An 18,189-nucleotide genomic window follows, 5' to 3' on the forward strand; every position below is an offset into this window, starting at 1 on the left:
CTCTCTCTCTCTCTCTCTCTCTCTCTCTCTCTCTCTCTCTCTCTCTTTCTCTCTCTCTCTCTTTCTCTCTCTTTTTCTCTCCTTCTCTCTTCCTCCCTCCCTGCCCGCCTTTTGTCCTAGACCCCCTCAACAGTGTTTTGCTGTTGATCACCACTTTCCTCAGTCTGCCCTCTCTTCTTGTCCCCCTCCCCTCCTTTTTCCCTATAGGGTAAGGTAGATTTCTATAGACAACTAATTGTGTATGTTATTCCCTCTTTGAGCCAAATCTGCTGAGAGTAAGGTTCAAGCAATGCTAACCCCCACCCTCCTTTCCCACCATTGTAAAAGGTTTTTTTGTGCCTCTTCATATGATATAATTCACCTCCGTTCTGCCTCTCCTTTTCCTCTTCTCCTGGCACAATCCTCTTTCTCACCCCCTAATTTTTTTATATCATTCCATCAAAGTCAACTTATACCCATACCCTCTGTCTATATACATTCGTTCTAAGTGTCCTAATAGAGATAAAATTCTTAAAACTGTTACAATTATCATCTTCCCATGTAAGAATATAAAAGTTTAACCTTATTGAATAATTTATGGGGTTTTTTTTCTTTCCTGTTTACCTTTTTGTGCTTCTCTTGAGTCTTGTATTTGAAAACTGAATTTTTGTTCAACTCTGGTCTTTTCATCAGGAATGTTTGAAAGTCCTCTATTTCATTGAATATCTGTTGTTGTTTTTTTTCTGAAGGATTATACTCAAATTTGCTGGGTAATTGATTCTTGGTGGTAATCCAAGCTCCTTTGCCTTCTGGAATATTATATTCCAAGCCTTCTGATCCTTTAATATAGAAGCTGGTAAATCATGTGTAATCCTAACTCCTTAATATTTTAATTGTTTCTTTCTGACTGCTCGCATTATTTTCTCCTTGACCTGAGAGTTCTGGAATTTGGCTGTGATATTCCTGAGAGTTTTCATTTTGGGATCACTTTCAGGAGACGATTGGTGGATTCTTTCAATGATTATTTTCCCTCTTGTTCTAGAAGATATCAGGGAAATTTCCCTTGATAATTTCTTGAAAGTTACTGTTGGGGCTCTTTTTTTTTATCATTATTTTCAGGTAGTTCATTAATTCTTAAATTCTCTCTCCTGGATCTATTTTCCAGGTCAGTTATTTTTCTAATGAGGTACTTTACATTTTTCATTTTTTAAAATTTTTTTTGATTCTTAAAGTCTCATAGAATCATTAGCTTCTACTTGCCCAGTTCTAATTTTTAAGAAAATCATTTCTTCAGTTAGCTTGTTTTACCCATTTGGACAGTTCTGTTTTTTAAGGATTTGTTTTCTTTGGTGGAATTTTGTATATTTGTGCAAGTTGCTCCTAATAAAGCAGGCTTTTCTGGTGAGTCTCATCTTCTTTAGACCTATACAGTCCTCCAGACTGCTATCATAACTTTGGGGGAATGGGCCCACCTCCTGCCAGAGGCAAGAACTCAGGATGGTAAGAAATAAGGAGCTTTGCCCTCTAGCGAGCAGCCACCTCCCCTGGGACCTCTAACAGTTTTTTAGAATCAGTAGTACTACTTGAGGTGGATCTTGCCACAGAGTGAGGCAAGTGACTCCAGTTCAGAGGATTTACATGGTCCTCCAGATGCTTGAGTGCCAGTGGCATCAAGCCTCCAAACACTACAAGGCTTCCTGAGGTCCATAATCACTAAGAAAATTCAGCCTAACCACAGAGGAAAGAGCAAAAAGATGAAAGATAATAAGTAGCATTTATATTATTGTTCTTCAGTCATGTCCAACTCTCTGTGAGCCTATTTGGGATTTTCCTGGAGAAAGTATTGCAGTGGTTTGCCATTTCCTTTTGCAGCTCATTTTATAAATGAGGAAACTGAGACAGGAAGGATTAAGTGATATGTCCAGGATCACACAGCAAGTAAGTGTTTGAGGTCAGATTTCAGTCCAGGAAGAGGAATCTTTCACTGTACCACCTGGCTGCCCTAGCTAGCCTTTAGATAGCATTTTAAAGTTTGTAAATCACTTTCCATATATTATTTCATTAGATACTCACAATCTGTTAGTACCCCCATTTTACAGATGAAGAAACCTAGACAGACAAAGGTTAAAGGACTTGCCCAGATTCGCATAGCTAATGAGTAAGGCAAGATCTGAACTAAGGTCTTCCTGACTCCCAAATCCAGCTTTCTGTTCACTGCACCGCCTAACAATACACTGTGGCCATATTGGAACAAGAGGGAAGAAAAGTTTTTTACTGTCCACTATCTGCCAGGCACTATGCTAAGTACTTTTTTTTTTTCATTTTTGAAATGCTTTATTATTAACTTATGATTTACATCATTCATTTCCACCAGATTTTGAGTTACAAATTTTCTCCCTGTTTTTTCCCTACCCACCGCCCCAAAATGGCAGTCCCACAGGATATCCCCTCCTCCAATCTGCTCTCTCCCATATTTTCTCCCATACCCCTTTCAACTTTTCCAGTAGGGCATGATGGATCTCTATGCCCCAGTGCCTGTATATCTTATTTCCCAATTACAGGTAAAATAGTATTAATAATTGTGTGTGTATATATATATTTTTTAAACATATGATTTTAAAACTTTGAATTTCAGATTCATTCCCTTGCCCACTTGTCACCCACCCTTACTGGGAAGATAAGCAGTTCAGTAGAGGTTGTACATGTGTAGCTAATGCAAAACATTAACATAGTAGATATATTGTAAAAGACTGACTATATTTCCTTCCCTCCTATCCCATCTCCCACTTGTTCTATTCTCTACTTTGATCCTGTCCCTTTTCAAAAGTGGATGCTTCCAACTTCTCTCCCCCCAGACTGCCCTCCCTTCCATCATCCCCCCTCTCATCCCCTTACCCCCTCCTATAGGGTGAGATACCCTATTTAGTGTGTATTTCATTCCCTCCCCAAGCCAAATTCAATGAGAATAAAGTTGACCTATTCCCTTTTGCCTTCCTATTCTTCCCCTCTATTGTAACCATTTTTCCCTTGCCTCTTCTATATGAGATACTTTATCCCATTCTGTCTCTCCCCATCTCCTCTCATTATATTCCTCTCTCACCTCTTAATTTCACCTTTTAAGTGTCATCCCTTCCTATTAAATTGGTCCTGTGCCCTCTATCTATGTATACCTGTAAACATATATATACACATTCACATATGTATTCATATGCCCATATACCCTCATATATAGACATATATATGTATATATATATATATTTCTATTCCCTTCAACTATTTTCATACTGAGAAAAGTTTCATAAGTTACAATTATTGTTTTTTCATGTAGGAATTTTAATAGTTCAACTTTGATAAGTTCCTTATGATTCCTTTTCCCTGTTTACCTTCTCATGCTTCTCTTGCTTCTTGTATCTGAGTGTCAGATTTTCTCTTCAACTCTGATTTTTTTCATCAAGAATCCTTGAAAGTCCTGTATTCCACTGAATGACCATATTTTCCCCTGAAACATGATACTCAGTTTTGCTGGGTAGGTGACTCTTGGTTTTAATCCCACCTCCTCTGCCCTCCGGAAAATCATAATCCAAGCCCTTCGATCCCTCAGTATAGAAGCTGCCAGATCCTAGGTTATTGTGATTGTGGTTCCACAATATTCAAATTGTTTCTTCCTGGCTGCTTGTAATATTCTCTCCTTAATCTGGGAATTCTGGAACCTGGCCATAATATTCCTAGGAGTTTTCTTTTTGGGATCTTTTTCAGGAGGTGATCAGTGGATTCTTTCAAGCTCTATTTTGCCCTCTGGTTCTAAAACATCCGGGCAGTTTTCTTTGAGAACTTCCTGGAGGATGATTTCTAGATTCTTACTTTGATCATGGCTTTCAGGTAGTCCATAATTTTTAAATTATCTCACCTGGATCTATTTTCCAGGTCAGTGGTTTTTCCCATGAGATACTATTGCCTTCTATTCTTTCATTTGTTTGGATCTGTTTAACAGCCTCTTGATTTCTCATAAAGTCATTAGCTCCCATTTGCTCCAATCTAATTCTGAAGCAATGATTCTCCTCATTGAGCTTTTGAGATTCTTTTTCCATCTGGCAAATTTGGCTTTTTAAGGCATTCTTCTCCTCTTTGCCTTTTTGAGCCTCTTTTGCCATTTGAGTTAGTCTATTTTTTAAGGTATTATTTTCCTCAGTCAGGCTGTTGACTCTCATTTCATAATTTTCTTGCATTGTTCTCATTTCTCTTCCCAATTTTTCCTCCACTTCTCTTATCTGCTTCTTAAGGTCCTCTATGGCCTGTAACCAGCTCGTATTTTCCTTGGAAGCTTTTGGTGCAGGAGTTCTGACTTCATTGTCTTCCTCCTGTTCCAAGCTTTGATCCTTTTGGTCCCCAAAATAGGAGTCTACTGTTGAGTTCTTCTTTTTTGCTTTGTTTCCTTTGCCTGGTCATGTTGCCACTTAATTACTTGACTTTTGGGCTTTTTGCCACAGTAGGACTCTGCCACCAGACAGGGGAGCTTCGTACCAAATGCTGAGGTTTTCTCAGCTGCCAGAGGTATTAGTTGGGTGCCCTTGCTGAAGCCTCCACACGCTCTGGCCAGCTGGACACGCACCTCAGGACCTCCACCCTAGACCACAATCCAGATCCAAGTAGGTTAAAGCAAGAGCGATTAGGTCACTTGTTCCCCCTACACTCTGCAGGCCAGGGGCAGAAGCTGCCACATGGCTGCACCGGTGGCTCCTCAGCTGCTTCTTGCCCTGGGGGCAAAAGCCGATGCACTCCCAACTACTGGGTCCCAAAATCTGCAATGCACTGACCTCTCACTTTGTCCTTTGCATCTATGTGTTGATAATTCTGGAGACAATCAGTCCCGCCCTGGGGCTAAAACATCCGGCTCACATGGATCTGGGCTCGGCTCCCAGAGCCCTGTACCAGTCGGCGGCCTACTGGACTGTCCTCAGTGGGAGGTTAGCTTCTCTGTGTCATTTTGTGGGTTCTGCAGCTCCAAAGTTTGTTCAGAGTTCCCTTTTACATGAATTGGGGAAGGTGGAAGCTGGAACGGTGCGGAGGTCCTGCTTCTACTCCGCCATCTTGACTGCTAAGTACTTTTTTATAAATATTATCTAATTTGATCCTTACAACAACCCTGGTGGACAGGCACTATTATGATCCCCATTTTACAATTGAGGAAACTCTATTGTACCACTAGTTGGATGGACCACCCATGGAGCTTGACCATTCTTTGTACATATATCTTGGACAGATATATGGCCAGAATTGGACATTGAAGAGATCAAGTTGGATTGTCTTTGGAGAATTACAGTTATCTTAATGACTCTATGCTTCCTGAGACAGAAGATCTATTTTTTAAAACTAGTATTCTTCTAATGATGTTATATCACTGGGTGTCTTGGAATAACACAGCTTCTGAAGAATTGAAGCTGATGTCATACAAAGTGCAGTAGAGAGACTCATGGTGGGTGTGAATAACACATTACAAATGAGAAATTACCTAGGAGAAGCATTATAAAGGATGTCCTCAAAGAAATGTGTATCAGGAAAAAGAAAGATAGACTAGTCATATAGTGAGGAAAAAAAACCAGTGGATTCTCCATTGAAGTCCACACATGTGAAAAGGACAGGAAGAAAGCCCCCAGAATGTTGGGTGGGATCTTTTTGGTAGAATTATAGGAAGATATGAACATGAGTCACATTAAATGGGTACATATGCGTGGGTTGAGATCTCTTAAGTGTCATTGGGTCACAGTCTACCTTGTTTTGGAAGTATTGTTGTTATTAATGCCAATGTCATTGTAGACCCTGGGGATTATTGCCCTAAGGAAAAACTGTCTAACAATTAGAGCTACCCAGAATTGAAATGGGCTGCCTCAGAAGATAATGGATTTCCCCTGGCTAGAGACACTTAGGCTATGTTTAGATGAGATTCTAGTTCAGATATGGATTGTACTAAATGGCCTCTGAGAGTCTTTCCAATTCTGACAGTCTGTGATTCTGAATACCCATATCAACAAAATTATGCATCCATCAAAGTGATAATACTCAAAAGAGCCCTGAGATTCATAAAAGTAGAACATTCTTTCCCTAGGAAAGAAATGAAATAAAACTCTTCCTCCTTTTGATAGGATGTTACAGTTTTCTTTTAACATAAGGAAAAAAAGATTTCAAATAAGTTGGTACTTTGAAACTTTTTATAGAAATTAAAACACTTTTGATACCAAATTCTCAATCTATATTTTCTCCCCATCCTGCCCCCCCCTTTTTTTTTCATCTGAAATACTATATTAGTAAAGTTGAGAATATTTGCATCTCAAGGCTTTGGCATGAATCAAAAGCACCTTTTTACCTCTTCTCTTTCTACTAAGTGACCATAATGTAGACTAAATGCAGAAAATTTAGTTTTTTGTTTCGTTTTTTAATTTAAAAAGTGTATGAGTAGAATATTTTCTATTATTTAAAAATAAACAAAATTGGGATTTTAGTTAGGGTTCCTTAACTTCTTTCTCATCCCCTTCCCTGTGGGTCTGGTTACCCTCACCCCTGTAACCCCAAACCATGCAAAATGGCATATACCCAAAGCCCCTCCATCTATCCAAAGTTCTAAATTTCTATGTAGTTTTTATCATTTAATTTTCTATTTTTCCAACACTCACTGCAGATGAACCAATATTTTTATGGTATTAAAGCAAATAGTCACCTCGCTTTTCAGGAGAAGGCTGAAGAGACAGACCATTGCCCTGGGGGCCCGGGAATCTTGGTTCCACTTGTGGGTCTGCTGGGACTAGTTGGGTCTGCTGGGACTAGTTACTCTTCCCCTGGCTGTCTGTGTGTCTGTGTTGTGAGAACTGCTGTAATCCGATCTCTGAAGTCGTTTCCTGTTCTACCATTCTGTAATTCTCCATGTAGGTGGCTCATGACTTCATCTTTGAAAGGGGTTTGGAATTTGTAAGGAACTCTATTTCTTTAAATAAATTAACTTAATGAAGCCTTCAGATAAAGATGCACTGTGTGGGGCAAGGTGGCTCTGTTTCTTCCTTGTTGTGTCCCGAAGTAATCAAAGAGCTAGTCCAGCCTCCCTAAGGTAGCCTTCTCCTTCCCCCCATCTCCCATGGCAAGAAAGGCGGCTGTCTGGGGGTGTCTGTGCAGAGGCAGGGGCTGCCAGAGGGAGCTTCTTCTCCAGAAGATGGTAATCGCATTATTAGACAAACTGCTCCAGCAGCTGGCCAGCAAGCAGGAGCCCGGCAGGGAGCTCGGCTTTCTTGGTTAAGGGGGATAGCGAACTTGACCTTCAGAGGAGCAGGGTCACCAAAAGGGCATTTTTAAACAGTCCTCTCTCATTTCTGGCACTGGAATCGGCCCTCCTGGAGCCTGTAACCAAATGCCTTTGAATTTACTTAAAAACAACAAACAAAAAAACCTCACTACTTTCTTTTGACTGGATTGGATTGGTCTAAGAGATTGCTGAAGAAAAATGTAAATAAAGCTGCAGGAAGGATTTAACACTGTGAGTATTGGAGTTTTATAGTGTATAGCTTTATAGCTGCTCCTGGAAGCAAACAATACAGGGGTTACTAGAGCAGATTCTCTTTCTTTTTGGCGGTAGAATGTAGTTTGCTGCTTTCTCCTTAAGGGAACCATATTTTAAAGCACTATTTTCAATAAGCACACATTTCAAAGAAATATTTATTAAGTATGTTTTAAATTATGTTTCCTTAAGATTTAGTAGGCAGTCCATTTTTCTTATTGTCTTACCAAGTTATTTCTGATTAAAACTTCAGAGTACTTAATTGCCTGTGTGTTTCTATTAATCAAGTCTCAGTTTAGGGATGAAAGTTTTATTTTTTTAATCTCATATTAACCTTTAGTATGCCCCATTTCAACAGATACAAATGAACATTGAATCATTTCTTTTTTAATGAAATAACATTTACTCTTAAAGATACAGTATCCATCTCATTGTGCTTCCTCTCGTTACTGGCCCTTATCAGAATATTCCTTGGTGACTTTGACCCCTTAAGTTGTCCAAAGGCAAGTTTGCTGGGATTTTTTTCCTTAACCCAGATTAGTTGTCTAAAAAATGTCTCCTCTCATTTTACAGTAAAGAAAAGCAAATCATCTGATACCACTGTGTCTGAAATTAAAAAACCACAAGCCTGTGCTTGTTTGGCATTTGTGAGTTATTCTTCCAGTTCACATTAGAAATAGCCTTATTTGAAACAAATTAGAAACACAGCAAACCGATTTTATACCTCATAATCCTTTGTGTAGGGATCACATGCCGTTTCCTGTCTCCTCTAAGATGCAAGTTGTGGCTTGGAAAGATTAACCCTTCCTCTGCTGATCTTTCACTATAACTGCATTTTAGTTCTCCACCTACTTCAGTAGGAGGATAGAATAGTATAAGAAGATAGAGTCTGTGACAGTCTAGCTTCTGCATATATTCCCTACCTGAAACAGTTGAACCCACTTAGGCATTTAAGTCATTCTTTCAGTCAGGGTATGTCATAGAGAACATAAGCCTGTTGCAAGAGAAAAAGGCAGGGTGGGGGGGAGGGTGTTGGAGGTCTTCGACCTACACACAGGCCAGCATAATGATCTGTTCTGCTACAGAGTCTGAGTATCACTATCCTGCTATGAACCCATCCACTGTTCTGGAAAACAAAAAGGTATTGTTACAGGCAAAGCACATAATAAATTATACATTTGGGAACCAACATGGTTTTAATAGTCAAGATTTTGTAGGCCTAATGTGATGGGCTTTTCCCTTCTATGTCCATCTGTTAGGGAAATTGATATAAATATACATGGTACATTAATACTTTCCTAAAAATTCCTTTTGAAAAATGAAAATGCTGTATTTTTTGTTCCATGTAACAAAATATTTCTTACCCAGTGAAAAAATAAATGTTAGTATGAATACCTTTTCTATTATTAGTACTAAGAATTATAAACAGTGCTTTGACATTTACAAGGTTCTTTCCTCCCAATAACCCTGTGAGGTGGGCAGTGCTAATATTATTGTTCCCGTTTTACAAATGAAGGAACTAAGAAAGTAATTGACTTCCTCAAGGCTAATCATAGAGGGAGTGATAACACCCAGACTTTCAACCAAGTGTCCAGCTTCCAGACCCTTTCCACTATTTTCACTTTGGCTCTTTCCACTACATAGTATGCCCTGACTTTTAGTAAATGGATTTTCTTGGACAAAAGGGTTCTAAGAATTTTATTAAGCAAATTCTTTTACTTTACACATTAAATATTTGTATCTTGTATAAACTATTTATGTAACAAGTAAAACAAGAAATAATTAAATTTATAATAGCATTTTACAGCTTTCAAACTGCTTTCATATTCATTCCTTATGATGATCTTATGAGGTAAATAGAGTGTGTGGCTGAATCCCCATTATCAGGATAAGAGATCTAAAGTCCAGAAAAAAGTGATTTGCCCCCAAGACCCATTCTACTGAAGCATGACTCCAGGTTCTCAGATTCCTACTCCAGTGTTCTTTCTACCATAACCAAACTTTATAATTATGTGACTCTTGCTGACTTTGCCAGTATAGGATAGGCTGCCAGTATAGTATGGTTTGAGGGACACTTAAGATCTCTGTCCATAAATATCTTCCCTACTTTCTTTTACTAATGTTAGAAATTTTACATTGAAGCTTCATTCCTCCAGATTAAGGGTTAGTTCTCAAACTATGAATAGTGGTGGGCAGAATATTGAACTAGAAATCAGGAAGACCTGCCTCTGACTCTTGCTGACTTTGTGATCCTGGGTAATTGACTAAATTTTTCTAGGCCTCAATTTTCTCATCTGTAAAATTCAAGTGGTAGAGTAGGAGACCTCTCAAATCCATCTTAGATTTTATTTTATGATCCAGTAAACCCTTAGGAAGGGTAATACATATTGAGCATGTATCAGTAATTTATGATATAGTAGGAATTAGCTTATTTCAGAGGTAGTCATAGAGTAATTATAGTGGTTGTTGTTAGTTATATCTGACTCTTCATGACCCCATTTGGGATTTTCTTCTCAAAGATACTAGAGTGGTTTGCCATTTCCTTCTTCAGCTTATTTTACAGACAAGGAAACTGAGGCAAACAGGGTTAAGTGACTTGCCCAGGTTCATACAGCTAAGTAAGTGTCTGAGGCCAGATTTGAACACAGGTTCTCCTGACTTCAGGCCCAGCACACTATCCACTGCACCACCCAGCTGCCCCAATCATGGTAGTAGAGAGCTAAAAATGACTGCAGATTCTCTAGTCTAACCCCCTCATTTTACATGTGACCCATCCTTTCCCACCTGACAGCCAGAAGTAACTTTGGATAGGATGTGAGGGCAGAGAGCATCATGATACTGGAGGAAAGGAGGACATGTGCCACAGAAGGGAAGACTTTTAAGTTACAATAAGACACACCAGGAGCAGTGAGCTGACCCTTACAGGAGACAGTATCTTTAGAAAGTATTTTCTTATAGATATTAAGGAGGGGTTTGACCCATAATTTCATTGGTATGGAAAATTCCCCATGTAGACCCTCTCCAGCAATACAGATCAGCAACTTTTTTTTATTACTTTTAGAGTCTTAGTTAGGATCTTACCTGGGGGACTAAGAGGTAAAAGGACTTGCTATGGTCACCAGTGAGGATGTTTAAGAGAGAGCAGTTGACCATGTATATTCTAGCCCCCTCTCCATGTGCTATGCCCCTGCCCTCCCCTCTTTCTCTCTCTCTCTCTCTCTCTCTCTCTCTCTCTCTCTCTCTCTCTCTCTCTCTCTCTCACACACACACACACACACACACACACACACACACACACATGAAAATGCAGTATTTGTGTGTGTATTATTGCAAAACTGTCCTCTTTCCTATTAATCATATCACTAAGGTATCTCCCCACAAAAGTCTATTTTGCCAACCTTGCATTGACTTCTCTTCCAAAGTTTAGTGGTCTAAAATTCACATGGACCATATGGAGAGCACACTTTTCAGTCAGCCCCTAAGACTGAAAGAGAGTTTTCAAGTATTACCCAGCCTTCCCTTATTCCAAGGCATCTAGAAGCAATGTATAGCAATCCTATAATGTAACTTTGACCCATCAATCTTTAATACAGTTCTGTCAGCCTAGAAACAACATAGCAAATTAAGACTGAAGTGCCCACCAGAAATTATACCCTAGAGCCCTCTTAAACCTGTTAGAGGGGACCCCTACTGGGGTCCTTGGAAACCACCTAATGGGCTCCAATAGTAAAGAAATGTTTCACCTGTGTCACTAAAACATGCCACAGGTTCTCACGGATTCAGGTCTGTTTATGTTTGTATTCAAAGCTTTGTTAAGGGACTATGGCTTCGCTTAGCTTCAGTAGAAATAATATTAATAATTTGTTTCAATAAGAATAATACTGGGAATGTTTTGCTTCAGTAGACACAATGCTAAAGACATTGTACCCCTTAGAAACATATTCTGTTACCAGCAATCACATTGTCTATAAAATTATGTTTAACAGAAAGCTCGATGCTGTCTTTCGGTCTGAGAGGCAGCCCCGGCCAGTTAATAAACACTCCTATCAAATTATAATTGGCCTAGCTGACCTGTTTGATCTCGCTGTCCATTACAAGGTGATCTCACCAATCTTATTTGGAGCTGTTAAGGAGCTGTCTGATTCAGCATTTAGCAGACAATGCCTTGTAGGTATGTTTTTAAAAACTATCACATCCTTTAGGCTCTTTACATAAATAGAATAATCACATTTTAGAGCCCAAAGATCATTTAGGCTGTATGATACAATAGAAAGGTGTTGGAGTCAGAAGAAGGAGTTTATAGCCCAACTCTACTGATTATTTAACACCTTATATGATCCTGGGAAAATCACTGAATTTCTCTGAGCCTCAGTTTCCTCAGCTGTAAGATAGGGAAGTTGATTAGATGACCTTGAAGGCCCCTTCCAGAGCCTAAATCTGTAGATCATGATTCTAGGAGAGTCTCACAACTTGAAAAGGATTGGACAGGAAGAATCATTTGCCTGAGACCATGCAGTCACTGAGTGGCTGAGCTGTCATTGAGCCCTGGCCTTCTGAACCTACCCAGTTGTCTCCTCACCACACCACCATTCATCCTTAAGGTGACGATTGATCATGTCAAATTAGAGGCCTGAAAATACATTCAGTTTCAAGGAAAATAGCAAATACTAAATAATTTAATTTTTATAGCGCTAGCAGGGGTAATTTTTCAAAATTGGATTATAGGATTATAGATTTAGAATCAGAAGGGACCTTAGAAAGCCACTAACCCAAAGGAAAGCTAGTATGGTTTACCTATCATTCAATTTTCTTAAGCTTAACAGGCATTTATATGCCTACTATTTGCCAGGTATTGTGTTAGTTGGCAGTGATACAAAGTCAAAAATAAAGTATCCCTTAACTTCCAAAAGTTTGCATTTTACTTGGGAGGAGGCCAGGACACAACAGGGACATAGATGCATTAGATGTGCAGATACACAGACTATATACAAAGTATTCCCAGGGGTTTGGACTGTGAAGGGAAGGGGTGCAGAATACCAGCAACCACAGGGATGGGGAACGACCTTTAAAAGAGCTTCCACTAGACTTTGAAGGAAGCTAGGAACCTTCTGGGGCAGAGGGGTGGGAGCAGGGCTTTCCACACCCAGTGAGGACAAGACAAAGGCACAGAGATGAAAAATAGAACTACATGTACATGGGAAAAAATAAGTCGGCCAGCTCACCTGAAATGGGGAGTGTGAGGACTAAGGGGCAGTTCAGTCTGCAAAGAGGCTGGAGCCACACTGAAGGGATAAGAATGATAGGGCTTGTCTTTTTTTCTTAAAGGCAGTAAAGGAATCCACTGAAGCTTTTTGAGCAGGGGAGTGATGGCATCAGACCTGTCCTTTAGGAACATTACCTTGGCAGATGTTTGGAGGACAGAGAGGCTCAAGGCCAAGGCACTTAGCAGGAAGTTTTTGTAATAGTCCAGGTTAAATGGCTGTGTGAGACAAGGAGATAGATGAGACAGGTTATGGAAATAGAATTCTGCACCCAAATTCCAAGGGATTAGGAGGGTATTGAGAGAGAATGAAGAGTCTGTGGTGGTTTCAGAGGAAAAACCTGGAGGACTAGAAGCGTGGCTGGCAGAAAGAGGGAAAGCTGGAAGAAGAAGGCAGTTACGGAGAAATATGCGTGCAGCAGGCCAGTCGTAGACATTTTATAACTTGGACAATACAAACAGCTTCCTGGTGTAGCTCCAGCTTATCTTTCCATACTTTTTTCACAGTACATCCCTTCATGTAGCCTGCCTTCTAACCAGACTGACCCACTTGTTGTTCCTGTCTCCTGCTTCCTTGCCTTTGAAGAAACAGACCCCTGTGTCAAGAATGCCTTGCTACCTCAACCCACTGTTTAAAATCTCTAGTTGCATTCAAGGCAGCTCCCAAATGCTCCTTTCCACATGGTCTTTGTTGATCCCCATGATTGTTAGCATTCTACCCTGATACTCCCTCCATAATTTTCTATTTATTCCATATATTATGTTTAATAAACTATATTCATGTGCTACATAACAGAATTGTAAGCTCCTTGCAAACAGAGACTTCACTTCTGTATGTCCCCAGTATGTAGCATAGGATTGGGCACATCCCTAACTAAGTACTCATTGAATTGAATTGAAATATCTGTAGGAAAATCTTGATTCTATCCCTGGCTAAGCAGCTACTCAGGCATCATAATGGGCACTTGGTCAATACCACTTGATTGATTTACAAGTCTGATTGTGTGAAGATGACAGATTAACCAGAAATTTTGCACATAGTTCAGAATCATCTTGGCATTTTATATAAGTGAAAAAATACCTGATTGATTTGCAAAGTAGCAATAGCTTCATTCAAAAATTATACATTTTAAATAGGGGTTATTAGATGCTCTGTCAGGGTAACCATTTATATTTTATTAGTTATTAGAAATAAAGTTAGCAAAATTTTTAATTCAATTGCAACTCATTTTTCTGAAAATTTATCCATGAGATTTAATTGTGTGAATTAATTGTTCCCAAGTCATATATACAGAAAGATAATCAGGATTATTATATTATTAATTCTGATTTTAATGTGATTTTACTTTCAAAAATAATTATCATATGGAGCAAATTAAACAAATATTAATTAAAAACAATAGCAGACATTTATATGACATTTTGAAGTACAAAACCTTTAAATAGCTTATCTCATTTAATCCCCATAACAACCCTATTGTTGTGGATAATACAAGAATTATTAGCCCCATCTTGCAGATGGAGAAACTGAGACCCAGAGCCTATGGACAAGGGTAAGATTTGAACTTTGACCTCTTCTGACTCCAAGTCCAACACTCTATCCGCTATTCTCCCCATTCCAATCCATCTTCCTCATATTTGTTAAAAGTGATTTTCCTAAATCATAAATCTAATAATGTTATTCTTCTACTCGGTAAACTCCAGGAGCTCCCTGTTGCTTTAGGATCAAATATAAATACAAGGATTTTTAAGGCCTTTCTAAAGCTAGCTCCAGCTTACCTTTACAGTCATGTTGAACATCACTTCCTTCCTGGTGCCGCCATCTAGCCAGACTGACTATACTCTGCCTCAAATGTATCTTTTAGCTTCTTTTGCCTTGGCTGTACCTGGTACCTGTAATGTACTCTCTCCTCCCTTCCATGGCTTAGAATCCCTTTTTTCCTTCTGTCCTTAACCCAAGTGCCTCTTTTTATATAGAGCCTTTCCTGGTCTTCTCTTAATTGTAATTTCTCCCCCAGACCACTCCCGCCACCAAAAAAAAAAAACCCACCAATTATTTCATATTTATTTTATACATACTTACATATGTACGTGTTATCTTCTGTGATAAAATAAGCTTCCAGCAGTTAGAGCCCATTGCATTTTTTGTCTTTGTATCTGCCTGGCAGATGCTTAATAATTTCTCGTAAAGTGACTGATTGATGTGTGAGGCACTCTATTGGTTTCTGTAGAAAATTGTAAGATTCATCTGACATGGTTCACAAACTGAAGAATTTATTGTCTAATGCAGGGGGATGTGACATAAAACAACACAGTGTGATGATGGACATGAGAGAGATACAGATAGTGTATGGGAAGCCTAGAGGAAAGAGAAGGCCCATCTAGCTTAAGGGATGCTGTCGTTGGTTGCCAGCTAATCATCCACAGGGAGTTCATACCTTATCTGCAGACTGGTTTTTCAGTAAGCCCCCAGACTTTCTGGGATTGATTGCCACAACTAATCCACATGGGGCTGCTCTTGACTTATGTGCAAGCATCTATTGAGTATTTTAAATGTCAGATTCACTTTACCTTCCCATACAAAGCCATTAATGTCCTTCATGTCAAATCAGCAACCTCTGATGAATGACTGTCATACTATCTTTATCAAGATGGTGACAAAATTAGGTGACCAATTCTGAAAAATGATTTGTTACCTTTATTCTGATATTAAATGAAAGTTACTAGGGTGGCAGTTGTCTGTTTCTCATTCCTTTTTAAAGCTGTTCGATAAGTTGTTTTGAGATCATTTTTTTCTGTAACATACCTGTGTTCTAATTCTGTGTCCTGAATCCTAACTAGTTTAAAATTAATGAAGATTTGTCTTCAGCATAATCTGATGGGATACAAATATCTCCTGTACCTGGAATTAATATTTGTTCTCAAAGGACCCCCACTTTAAGAGAATGGAGAAATAGCAGGCCGTTCATGTCAAGAGTGAAACCCTTCTAAATGTATTATCCTTCTTGTTTGAGTCTCCTATTTCACTGCTTCACACAAAGTGAAACCATTTCTTGGTTGTTACTAGGTACAGACTGTGCAGACATCACTTTCTGAATCTCCAGTAATGACCAGCCCCTCACAGCGCATCCAGATAATCTCTACAGACTCTTCAGTTGCTTCACCACAACGCATTCAGGTAATTCACTTCTTTTTATAACCTGGGGCAGTCTTCCCCTTTCTAGTGCCTCTCTGTATATTAGGATCTTCCCTATATGTTGCCCAACGCTGAAGATTTGACCAGATTATTCCCTTCTTAGTGATCAAGAACAATACAACTTCGTAATTCAAAATACAAGGAGGATGTCTTTTTAATTTTAATTCAGTTTTTTAGAAGCATTTATTATCTTTCCCTTCCATACCACATCCCTCCACCCCCTAATGAACAATCTTTTTATAAGTGAGAAAGAAATCCTACACTGCCCATGTCCAAAATTACTTGTCTCGGTCTGCATTTTAAGTACATCTGTGCCCTTCTGGCCAAAGTAAAGTAGCTCGTTTTCGGTTTATCTTTTCATTGATCAGAATTTTAAAGTCTTTCAAAGTTGTTTTTATCTGTAATGTTTGTTTTCATTGTATATGTTGTTCTAGTTCTGCTCATTTCACTCCACATCAGTTCATAGAGGTTTTCCCAGTTCCCTCCAAAACTGTCATTTTCATCATTTCTTATGGCACAACAACATTCAATTACAATGTGATAATTATATTAATAAAACATAATTTGTTTAGTCATTCTACAACAGGTGGGTACTCCTTCAGTTTCCAATTTTTTGCTACTACAAAAATTGCTGCTATAAACATTTTTGTACATATAGTTCCTTTTATTCTTTCTTTGATCTCTTTAAGGTATAGGCCCAGTAGTGATATTGCTAGGTCAAAGAGTATAGACAGTTTAGTGACCTTTGGGACATAATTCCAAATTGTTTTCTAGAATGACTGGACTAGTTAATAGCAACAATGCAGCTATGTGCCTATTTTCCTGTGGCCTCTGACATTTATCATTTTCTGCATTTCTCTAATTATTGATGATTTTAGAGCATATTTATATGGTTGTTGATAGCTTGATTTCTTTTTTTTTTTTTTTGGCCTTTTGGAGGGCAATTGGGGTTAAGTAACTTGCCCAAGGTTACACGGCTAGTTTTTTTGTGTGAGTGTTAAGTATCTGAGGCTGGAACCTAACTCGGGTTCTCCTGACTCTGGGGCCAGCACTTTACTCGCTGCACCACCTAGCTGACCCGGTAGCTTGATTTCTTGATCTGAAAACTGTTCATGTCTTTGAATGGCTATTATTATAAATTCTAATTAGTTCCATATACATCTTGGATATAGGACCTTTATTAGAGAAACTTACCACAAAGATTGTTTCCCTTTTATGTGTTTCCAAAATAAGTCTTATCAAAATTCTAATTGGAAATAAAAATATTCTATAATTTGGACTTTTCAGAGTGAAATATTTTTATCACTGAGATTACCTTCCTTTACTATGTTGATGTCATCTTGAAGATGGATCACTAGTGCCATTGAATTCTTTTTCTCCTTGACCCTGTAACATTCTTTATTTCAGTCAATAGCTTCAATATAGAGATAGAAAGTATACGTACAAAATTTATAGATGCTTGAAAGTTAGGAAGGATATTTAATATATTGAAATACAGAAGCAGTATTTATAATGTTCTTATTAAACTAGAATGATGCTCTGAAACCAACAAGCCAAATAGTAACCTGGATAAATGTGAAATTCAGAAATACAGTCTGGGGAAAACCTGACTGGACCGAAATTCATGAAAAAAAGACCTAGGGGGTTTTCGTTAACCACAGACTTTACATGAACCAAAAGTGTGACTCATTTGCCAAGAAAGTTGATATAATCTTTGGCTAAATTAATAAAAATCAGGTGCCAGATTAAGGGAAATAGTAGTCCTTTTGTATTCTTTGCTGGCTAGATTGAATCTGTAGTGTCGTGTTCATTTCTGGCCCACATTTCAAGAAGGACTTGGGCAAACTAGACTATAACCAGAGAACAACCAGGATATTAAAGAATCTATAGAGCATTGTTTTGAAGGGACTAGGTTTGTTCATCCCAGAGAAAATAAAGCCAAGGAGCCCAGGGTGGCTGTCATCCCATCATCAAGTCACCACCTGTCAGAACTAGGAGGGAACTTAGAGGCCTTCTGACCTTGCCTGTACCCATAAGTCCTCACAAGGCTGGCCGAGAGGGCACAGTGAGCAGAAGTGTAACAAGGGGCATAGCTCTGGGTGAGGCAGGGGGTCAGCTGCCATCTGTGCTTCTTCAGACTCCTCTAGGGTTTAGCAGTCTATTTAATGAAGCTGCTTTTGGTGTTAATATACAATAGTAATATTTGAATGCCTG

General features: G+C 38.8%; 1 protein-coding gene across 4 annotated transcripts in view; it reads left to right on the plus strand.

Annotated features, from left to right (window-relative positions):
* The window catches only part of NR2C2 (nuclear receptor subfamily 2 group C member 2), a 127,753-nt gene that overhangs the window by 71,248 nt on the left and 38,316 nt on the right, over positions 1 to 18,189 (plus strand). For all 4 annotated transcript variants that reach the window (XM_069083871.1, XM_069083867.1, XM_069083870.1 and 1 more), the window contains one exon: positions 15,847 to 15,957. In XM_069083871.1, coding sequence (XP_068939972.1) covers positions 15,886 to 15,957 — 72 coding nt within the window. In that variant the 5' untranslated portion in view covers positions 15,847 to 15,885. The remainder of the gene's footprint in view (positions 1 to 15,846; positions 15,958 to 18,189) is intronic.

The sequence above is a fragment of the Petaurus breviceps genome, unplaced genomic scaffold, assembly GCF_028583685.1.
Source record: "Petaurus breviceps papuanus isolate PSGF00001 unplaced genomic scaffold, PetGlider_PUasm1.0 174, whole genome shotgun sequence".
Lineage (NCBI taxonomy): Eukaryota > Metazoa > Chordata > Mammalia > Diprotodontia > Petauridae > Petaurus > Petaurus breviceps.